Here is a 10,038-nt window from a genome sequence, read left to right as displayed (position 1 = left end):
CATAGGACCCAGCAATTCCATTCCTAGGTATATAACCAAAAGAACTGAAAACCTACATCCACACAGAAACTTGCACAAGAATGTTCACAGAAGCATTACTCATAGTGGCTAAAAGTGGAAACAACCCAAATGTCCATCAACAGATGAATGGATAAACAACATGTGGTCTTGCTATATAATATGGAATATTCCTCAGCCGTAAAAAGGATGATGCACTGACATGCACCACAACATGGATGAACCAGAAAACCTTATGCTAAGTAAAAGAAGGCAGACACAGAAGACCATATGCTGTGTGATTCCATTAATATGAAATGTCCAGAATAGGCAAAGCCATGGAGACAGGAAGCTTATTAGTGGTAATCAGGTGCTGGAGGTGTTAAAGGGAATGGGGAGCGACTACTAATGGGTACAGGGTTTCTTTTGGGAACAATGAAGTGTTTCAAGTTGAGTGTGATGATGGATCTGAACGTGCTAAGAACAGTTGAACTGTACACACTGGTGAATTATGTGGTACGTGCATCGTATCTTAATGAAGCTTTTATAAAAAGAAGAAGGAAAAGGGGGAAGCCCCACTCTGGGAACGAAAGCTGGGCCCTTAGCTGTGTAAGGTCTCTGTAAACATTCTTCCATGCTGACGGCCTTCTCCCTTACCTCTCTTTCACTAAGCAGACACTTCATGTGGTTTCCTTTCTTTCCTTCCCTCCCTCTCTCTCTTTTTCTTTCTCTCTCTCTTTCTTCCCCTTCCCCTCCCCCTTTCCCTTCCTCCTTTCTTAGAGTCTCCCTCTGTCACTCAGGCTGGAGTGCAGTGGCGTGATCTCAGTTCACTGTAACCTGTGCCTCCTGGGTTCAAGCAATTCTCATGTCTTAGCCTTTGGAGTAGCTGGGATTACAGGCGTGTGCCATGTTGGCCAGGCTGGTCTCAAACTCCTGGCTTCAAGCGATCCACCCACCTAGCCTCCCAAAGTGCTGGGATTACAGGCGTGAGTCACGGTGCCCAGCCTCCATGTGGTTTTCTGTTTTGCACTCTGTAAAATCCTACCCATCCTCACAACCTCAGGCAGTGAAGCCCAGGGTTGTCCAGCTGTTTGAATAGGGAGGAGAAGAGGGGAGAAAATAGGAGGGAAAAACAGTGGTTATTTCTGGAAAATGGCATCCCACTCTTTTCAGCACCTGGGAGTAGACGAACATGGACACAAATGAGGGTGGTCAGCTGCAAGTTTAGAAAGGCAAAAACCTGAGGTCAGGAGTTTGAGACCAACCTGGCCAACATGGTGAAATCCCATCTCTACTAAAAATACAAAAAAATAGGTGGGCGTGGTGGCATGCACCTGTAGCCCCGGCTACTCGAGGGGCTGAGAGGAGAATCGCTTGAACCCAGGAGGTGGAGGTTGCAGTGAGCCGAGATTGCACCACTGCACTCCAGCCTGGGCAACAGAGTGAGACTCTGTCCCCCAAAAAATAAAAATAAAAGCAAAAATGTGGAAATGAGTCAAATGAATTTTTTAAACAGCTAAATGAAATCTAGAAGCCCTCCCTGGATGACTAAGTAGCAGTTAAAATAAGTGGGGGGTAGATCTGTATTTACTGACCTAGGAATATCTTTAAAACATAATGCTGAGTAAGAAAAGCATGTTGGCTGGCCACGGTTGCTCACGCCTGTAATCTTAACACTTGGGGAGGCTGAGGCAGGTAGATCATGAGGCCAGAAGTTCGAGACCAGCCTGACCAACATGGTGAAACCCCATCTCTACTAAAAATACAAAAATTAGCCGGGTGTGGTTGTGTGTGCCTGTTACCCCAGCTACTCAGGAGGCTGAGGCAGGAGAATTGCTTGAACCTGGGAGGCGGAGATTGCAGTGAGCTGAGATCACACCACTGCACTCCAGCCTGGTGACAGAGTGAGACTCCATCTCAAAAAAAGAAAATAAGGAAGAAAAGCATGTTACACAATGGTAGATATGGGATGATACCATTTGGCAAAAACAGCACCCAGCCAGTCCTGAGCAAGGAGCACAGGCCCACGAAGGTGCCTTTGCCAACACAGAAGTCTAGAGGGTGCACAGGTGCCTGGCCACAGCAGGCTGAGCCAATAGACTGCAGGAGTCTTTGCATGAATATTTTACAAAGAAAATCTATTTGCAGATTACATGTCTAATGGAAAATATTTCTAAAGGGAAAAAAGCAAAGCAAGTGTCTTGTATTGATTGGATGCTTCAAAGGCACCAGGAAGTAGGGAGGCACTGTGTGCTGAGGTTTCATGCTGGGTGGGCTGGAGGAGGAGCCAAACAAGCACTCTACCCTGTCCACTACACCAGCAGCAAGGGCTGTCCCAGGCTCCCTTACGTTACTCTACTTCCACTCACAGCCCCTTAGTAGTGTGCCTGTGCATTCACGTGGCAGAAGCAGCAGCCTGGAGCAAGACCAGCAGGTGTCCAGGCCCTTGCCTCATTGGAGGCTTGATAAACCTGGTGGGAAGAGGCTTTCTTCTGACGTGCCTCCCTCTCTGGGCTGTTTCTTAACTCAGATACGGTGGTAGATTGGTTACTGTCCTCAGTTTGATGCTCTGCTGAACTTCATGACAGGCCATGTGATGCTGGTCATGTATGCCCGGATCTGGGGCATCCCAGAGCGCCACATCACTCCTTGTGTGGACCAGATTCTTGAGGATTTAGTCAGGTACATGTACGCCGACAAGCTGGTCAAGACCTACAGGGGAGATCTGGGGCTTCCTTCAGCCCCTCCACCTCCAGTTACAAGATAAGTTCTAGTTCTTCCCAGACCTGGAGAGCAGGGCAAAGCCCCCAGATCTGGGCATGAGGTCACTGCACAGGTGGTTGGGGGCGGCCTCCACCCCTGCAGAAAGAGGTGAGTGGCCTGGGCTGCCTCAAGGCACCACTTCCTGTTGGTCTTGGGCTTGAGCGGATTATGAAGCTGACCCAGGCCAAAGGCAGCTTACGTAGCTGAAGTCAGGTCGATGGCACCACAGGTGTTACTGTCCTGATAAGGTGAGGACGGACCTTTCTCCCTGCCACTTCATGAAGGGCTTTCTATTTTCAGTAAGTTTGCATTTTAAGCCCCGTCTTACCTCATACCACTGGGCCTGGGGTACCTGAACTGCAGATGTTTTGCTAAGGAGCATGGGGTATTTCTTAGGCTTCTGTTGTCAGTGATAGAAGCCTGACTCCAATCAAAGCAAGGCCACAGGCTGCGCAGGTCCAAGGACTCCCTTCGTGTTGTGTGCAGCTCCCCCTGGAGGCACACAGCGGTACTGCATACCCAGGATTGGGATGTAGAGGTGCCCACACGTCTGGCAAAATGAGCCCAGGGTCAGATGATGGTGTCCCTTGGGTCTTCTCTCTTTGTTGGCTTCTGTTTCAAGCAGCTGTTTATGTTTCCCTGCATCTTCTGAAGATCAAATGAGTTCACATTTGCAGTTTAGAACTTTGTGTTGCGCATAGTAAATGCAATATGTGTTTTTTGTTTTTTGTTTTTTCTTTTTTTTTTTGAGACGGAGTCTCGCTCTGTCACCCAGGCTGGAGTACAGTGGCCGGATCTCAGCTCACTGCAAGCTCTGCCTCCCGGGTTCACGCCATTCTCCAGCCTCAGCCTCCCGAGTAGCTGGGACTACAGGTGCCCGCCACCTCGCCTGGCTAGTTTTTTTTGTTGTTGTTGTTGTTTTTTTTTTTTTAGTAGAGACGGGGTTTCACCGTGTTAGCCAGGATGGTCTCGATCTCCTGACCTCGTGATGCACCCGTCTCGGCCTCCCAGAGTGCTGGGATTACAGGCTTGAGCCACCGCGCCCGGCCGATTTTTTTGTTTTTACTTTTGAGGCAAGGTTTTCACTCTTGTTGTCCAGGCTGAAGTGCAATGGTGCGATCTTAGCTCACTGAAACCTGCGCCTCGCGGGTTCAAGCGATTCTCCTGCCTCAGCCTCCCAAGTAGCTGGGATTACAGGTGCCTGCCACCACAGCCAGCTAATTTTTGTTATTTGTAATAGAGACGGGGTTTCACCATGTTGGCCAGGCTGGTCTCAAACTCCTGACCTCAAGTGATCCACCCGCCTCAGCCTCCCAAAGTGCTGGGATTACAGACATGAGCCACCACGCGCAACCAGTATTTTTTTTTTTTAGTTAGCTAAGATGGGCCAATGCCCGTCCTCTCAGATAGAGAAGTGCTTGCCCTCAACACTTCGAGACCCTCAAAGAAGACTCATCAACCATGTGCTCACCCTGGACTCATCCCTGCATCCAGGGGAATGGGCTATTCCTTGAGTGGACAGCCCAAGCCACAGTTCAGCTCTGGGTTAAAGTGGTGGGCTGCATTGCTGAAAGCCCCATGAGGGGTGTGGGAATGCTTCCTGAATAGAGAAGGAAAGGGGGTGAGTATTGAGCCGGCAGTGCTCACTGCTGGAGACTGACCATTGCCGTCACCCAACCTTCTCCCTTCCACCCCCAGCAGTGGTAACAAGCAGAAGCTGAGCACTGGCATTGCCCTGATCAGAGAGCCTGCCATCATCTTCCTGGACGAGCCGTCCACTGGCATGGACCCGTGGCCTGGCATCTGCTTTGGAATGCTGTGGCATGAGCCGGCGAGCCCGGCAAGGCCATCATCATCACCTCCTACAGGTAGAGCCTGGGTCTGTGGGTAACTGGAAGTTTCAAAACCAGGTAGGCTGGGAAAGAACCAGGTGGCCAGGAGACCCATCAGCAGCTGGTGGAGAGTCTTTGAGGAGATTCCCTTGGCTCTGCACATGAGCCGCACTCTGAGCATGGGTATCAGGAATGGCCTGATCAGGGCACCAACGCCTTCCTGTCTGCACCAGCCTTTGGCACCCCCAACCCTGTCTGAGGCCCTGCCCTCTCCCCAACATGGAGGACTGTGAGGCTCTGTGCACCCAGCTGGCCATCATGGTGCAGGGGCAGTTCAAGTGCCTGGGCAGCCCCCAGCACCTCAAGAGCAAGTTCGGCAGCAGCTACTCCCTGCGGGCCAAGGTGCACAGCGAAAGGCAATAGGAGGCGCTGGAGGATTTCAAGGTCTTTGTGGACCTGACCTTTCCAGGTGTGTTTCAGCCCCAGCAGCCCCCACTGGGTGGGCCCTGGGCCCCTGCCTAGGCCTCTCCCGTCTACCGTAAGGAGAATCTATGCCTCACCCCTCCCATGTCCCATCTCCCCAATCCCTGGGATGAGGACCCCAGTACCGAGCAACCAGGCACCCTCCATGATCCTCCAGCCTGGCCGTCACAGCAATGCCATCCCTCCTTCGTGCAGGCAGCATCCCCGAAGACAAGTACCAAGGCATGGTCCATGACCACCTGCTGGGCCAAGACCTCAGCTGGGCAAAGGTGAGCGCACATTTTTGACGTGACCCACTTTCTGGGGTAACTCTGTCTCTCTCTCTCCCTCTCTTTCTCTCCTCTCCATCCCCCTGAAGTCATGTTCAGCACTGCCCCTGTCCTCGGCCGTCTCCATGACAATGTTCATGTGGATATCATAGACCAGAAGGTGTTTCCCCTAGAAGGGACTTTGAAGATCAGCTCCTTCTGCCCCCTCATTTCATGGAGAGGACAGCAGGCCCAGAGAGGGAACACCAGATGCCTGGGGACACACAGCAAGCCAGGGACACCCACCAGGCCTCTGACCTTCTGGCACCATTCCCACCCAAGAGCACAGACAGCTGAGATCCATAGCACTGACTTCTTGGGAGGTGTTCTGGAGCAGCTGAAAGAGGGATGGGCCTCTTTGGGGCCTTGTCACAGTCCCAGAGGCCAGCCCTTCCCGCCTTCTCTCCTCCCCTGTGTGCGTCTGTGGGACAGCCTGGCCACAGCAGCCTCCTTCCTCCCCTCAGATGTTTGGCACTCTAGAGCAAGCCAGGAAGAAGTGCATGCTGGACAATTACTCAGTCAGGTCACCATGGAGGTCATCTTCCTAAGCTTTGCCTGCCCTGTGCCCCTGGTCCAAAGTGAAGACCAATGACAGCAAGCAGAGCAAGCGGGCTCCTCATCGTGCTCGCTGCCTCCCTCCCTGCCTCCCTCTCAGGTTTCCTCTCAGCATCCCTCCCTACCTCCCTCAGAGCCTGTCCTGCTGTAATTAAGACAGACCAGTGCCAGGTTGGCCCAGGTGTGCATGGCCTGCCCTGGGTCTCCAGGGCTTACAGAGGCAGCTCTTGGCCCAGCTAGCTCAGCACAGGGCTCTCCCCCTAAATGCAGTGCACGGAGCAGAGTGGGGCCCACTGGAGAACTTAAGAGGCCCGCTGGGGAACCCAGGTGCGTTTCCTTAGAAAGGGATGCCCGAGTCCCACCTGAGTAGCCTGTGGTCTTGTTGAGACCTGGCTGTGGAAGCAGCCTCAGAACATCTTGCACGTCCTTTCCAAAGGCGGTGGCCAGGGAGTGACCACAGTACTAACCATGACCCGACCAGGTGCCAGCTCTGTGGATGGTCCCCTGCAGGCATCATGTCATTTGATCACACCACCCTCAGGCCTGGCCTCAAGGGGTCTGTCCTGGTCATCCCCTTGCTCATGGGCAAGAAGTCTACAGGGCAGAGGGAAATGCTTACCCAAAGCTTGTGTTCTTCCTTCTCTAGAATCCCCTGCCCAGATGGTTTGTCCGTCCAGTGCACTCCCTCCCAGGGCAGGCCATGCCGCCCGACGCACCCTGAGACGCGAGGTGCAGCAAAGCAGCGGCTCTGCAGAACTGCGGGTGGAGTTTGGTTGGGTGCGTGGGGGTTTCCACACAGATGTGCAGATCCCTTGGAAAGCAGGATAGAGCCAGAAACAGAGAGGAGGGTGCTCATAGGCCAGGGTGGGGCTAGCTCCCATGGTCACATGCAAGAGTGGAGCTTCATGGAGACCATGATTCTAAACTCACACCTGGGCTGGGCGCGGTGGCTCAAGCCTGTAATCCCAGCACTTTGGGAGACCGAGACGGGCAGATCACGAGGTCAGGAGATCGAGACCATCCTGGCTAACCCGGTGAAACCCCGTCTCTACTAAAAAATACAAAAAACTAGCCGGGCGAGGTGGTGGGCGCCTGTAGTCCCAGCTACTCGGGAGGCTGAGGCAGGAGAATGGCGTAAACCCGGGAGGCGGAGCTTGCAGTGAGTGGAGATCCAGCCACTGCACTCCAGCCTGGGTGACAGAGCAAGACTCCGTCTCAAAAAAAATAAAAAATAAAAAAATAAACTCACACCTGGCCTCCCAGGTGGTAATGACACTGTTCTTCTGAAGGAAGGAGGAAAGAAATATTGACAAGCTCGCTAGCCTAAGTCAGGATGTTACAACATTTAAGTATTTGGATGTGTGGGCTTTCATCCTCTTCCCTGGCTCCTGCAAATTTAGGGCTGCATGTGATCCTATATCCACCCATGAAGTGAACAGCGCCCTACCTCCCACATGGGGAGACTGACTGAGAGGCAGCCAGTAACTTCCCACATCAACAGGCAGGGGAGCCAGGGTTGCACTGGGGCAGAGGTTATTACAGTGGGGTCCCAGTAGCAGCAGCACCATCAGGAGGAAACTTGTTAGAAATGTAGGTTATTGGGCCCCATCCAAAACCTACTGAATCAGAAATGCTTGGGGCAGGGCCAGCAATTCTGTTGCAACAAGCCCTATAGCAGGTGTTCTGACGCAGCTCTAGCGTGAGAACCACTGAGCAGAGGCCCCATGGGCACCAGACCATCGCACTGTCCACATGCAGATGGATGTGGCCGCATGCCTTTGTCACGTACACTCTCCTCTCCTCTGAGACGGGCTCCATCCAGCAGCCTTTCTCCCTCTGTAGAGCTCACTCTGCCCCTTGCCACAGGCCCCTCAGCTCCCCTCTGGAAAGTGCAGAGGCTGGTCTCTGTCTCTTCTCAGCTAGGACTCAGGAAAGTATCATGCACGGGCCTTGCCTATGCTTCCTGCACCCCTTGCCCAGAACAACAGCGTCACACACCCATGGTCACCAACCCACCCTCTTCTCAGTCCTTGTTTCAGGTGACTGCCCCCTGTGATGAAAGCCACTCCCTGGGCTCCCACATCCAGCTCTCATTCCTCCCATGCCCCTCTCTGCCTCCCCTGAAGGCCCACCTTCTCTGAATGTGGGATTTCTCAGGCTCCCAAGCTCCTTCACTTTCCCTTACTCTCCCCTGCCCCTCACTACCCATGACGTTTTCAACTGACACCTCATTCCACCAGGAATTTCCCTGAGCTTCTAACAGTTTAGACTTTTCCAACAAGGTCTCACCTTCCTGAAGCCCAGTGGGAAACAGGCCCACATCCTGGAGGAGCCACTCATCACCCCAGGGCAGCCAGTGCAGGGTGTGGGCCAAGAGTAGGCATGGCTGCAATCAAGACAACTCCTGCTCCCTGAAAAATACATTTGCCTCCCCCTATTGAAAGGAGAGTGATCATGACACAAAGCACAGGATAGAGCTAAACAACCACATAGGGACCAGGGATGCTGTTCTAGATTCTAGAGGCAGCCAGTGTGGCTAATGTGGTCATGGCTGGCTCTAGTTGATTAATCCCTTCAAGATGCTATGGAAGCTAACCCTGAAAGTGCACCTCTGCCCTAGGGGGAGACAGTGACAAAGTAGGAAACAGTAACCCAGGGGGACAAAAGTGAGACGAGGGGATAAGAAACCTGGGAGCTGGCCGGGCGCGGTGGCTCAAGCCTGTAATCCCAGCACTTTGGGAGGCCGAGACGGGCGGATCACGAGGTCAGGAGATCGAGACCATCCTGGCTAACACGGTGAAACCCCGTCTCTACTAAAAAATACAAAAAACTAGCCGGGCGAGGTGGCGGGCGCCTGTAGTCCCAGCTACTCGGGAGGCTGAGGCAGGAGAATGGTGTAAACCCAGGAGGCGGAGCTTTCAGTGAGCTGAGATCCGGCCACTGCACTCCACTCCAGCCCGGGCGACAGAGCGAGACTCCTTCTCAAAAAAAAAAAAAAAAGAAAGAAAGAAATCTGGGAGCTGAGAACATGAGACATCTGGGGAGCAGGGCCCAAACTTGCTCAGCCTGTTCTCTCTTCGCCCTCCTTCTTCCGCTTCCTGATTCCAGGACAGGGAATAGTCCCAACTTCCAGGCCCTCTCAGGGGCTACGGAGTCTTCTGCGCCCTGTGCTGTGATCACCTGTTTGCTCTGTCTCTTGCTCCAGGCTGGCTGAAGCCTGCACGCCAGGGCTCCTGTCTGTGTGCCCAGGGCAGGTCCAGTACTTGAAGGGGTTCTGTGGGGACTCAGAAGGATGGAAGGGTGCAGACTGAGGGAAGCGTGAGGGAGGGGTGAGCAGCCTTGGCCCAGGCCCCTGCCTTCCCCAGGAAAAGCCCCTCTGTCCTCCACCAGACACTCAGGAGGCTGCATGTCTTCCCCTTGACAGCGTGTGCCGTGAAAGGGGTGGGGTATGGCTGATTCCTGAAGGACAGCTCGGATGGGCTCTGCCCAAGACAGGAGTGAGCAGATGTGACACTTCCCACGGCGAGCAGCTCCCAGGTAGCAGCCGAGGAGGCGAGACAGGGGGCAGCATCTGGCCAAAGTGAGGGAGCGGGCTTGCCCCGAGGCTGGGGCACTGAGGCGTCCGGGGTGCGCCACGATTCGCGGGAAGAAGGGGTTAGCGTTCCGCGGGGGAGACTTCCAGCGCCAGCTCCGACCTCCTCTTTCCCTACCACGATCCGGGCCAGCATCCCCGCCCAGCAGCGGCTCGGCCACAAACCCAAGGGTCTCCACCTGAAGCAGGCGGCGGAAAGGATGGCCGTGCAGGCTGGGGGTGACAGTCGCGGGCCCAGGACCGACCCCGGGACCCGGGCAGGGCACGGCCTCGTCCTAGAAGCGCCACGTCGGGGCTGTGCCAGGCTGGATCACGGCCGCGACTGCGAGGGACGCCAAGGAGTCCTCTTTCCCCTGGCCGCAGGCATGCGCCTTCGCAGCCCATCGGGCACCGCAGATGCCAGTCGCCGGGGTCAGCGGCGATGCCCGGACCCATGCGGCCGGGAGAGGACGCCTAGAAACCCCTGCCCGCGGGCCAGAAGCCGCGTTCCTCCAGGACCCCAGCCCCG

At 54.4% G+C, this 10,038-nt stretch overlaps 1 protein-coding gene and 1 pseudogene across 1 annotated transcript in view; both read left to right on the top strand.

Moving 5' to 3' along the window:
- LOC105526461 overlaps nt 1–5,496 on the top strand; it is a 14,270-nt pseudogene extending 8,774 nt beyond the window's left edge.
- Nucleotides 5,497–9,730: 4,234 nt separating this feature from the next.
- The window catches only part of CCNF (cyclin F), a 37,017-nt gene continuing 36,709 nt past the window's right edge, over nt 9,731–10,038 (top strand). Inside the window, exon 1 of the mRNA XM_011962463.1 lies at nt 9,731–9,941. Coding sequence (XP_011817853.1) covers nt 9,731–9,941 — 211 coding nt within the window. The remainder of the gene's footprint in view (nt 9,942–10,038) is intronic.

The sequence above is a fragment of the Colobus angolensis genome, unplaced genomic scaffold (genome assembly GCF_000951035.1).
Source record: "Colobus angolensis palliatus isolate OR3802 unplaced genomic scaffold, Cang.pa_1.0 Scaffold59, whole genome shotgun sequence".
Classification (NCBI taxonomy): Eukaryota; Metazoa; Chordata; class Mammalia; order Primates; family Cercopithecidae; genus Colobus; species Colobus angolensis.
Note: the sequence above shows the minus strand (reverse complement) of the source record. Positions and strands in the feature narration are given on the sequence as shown.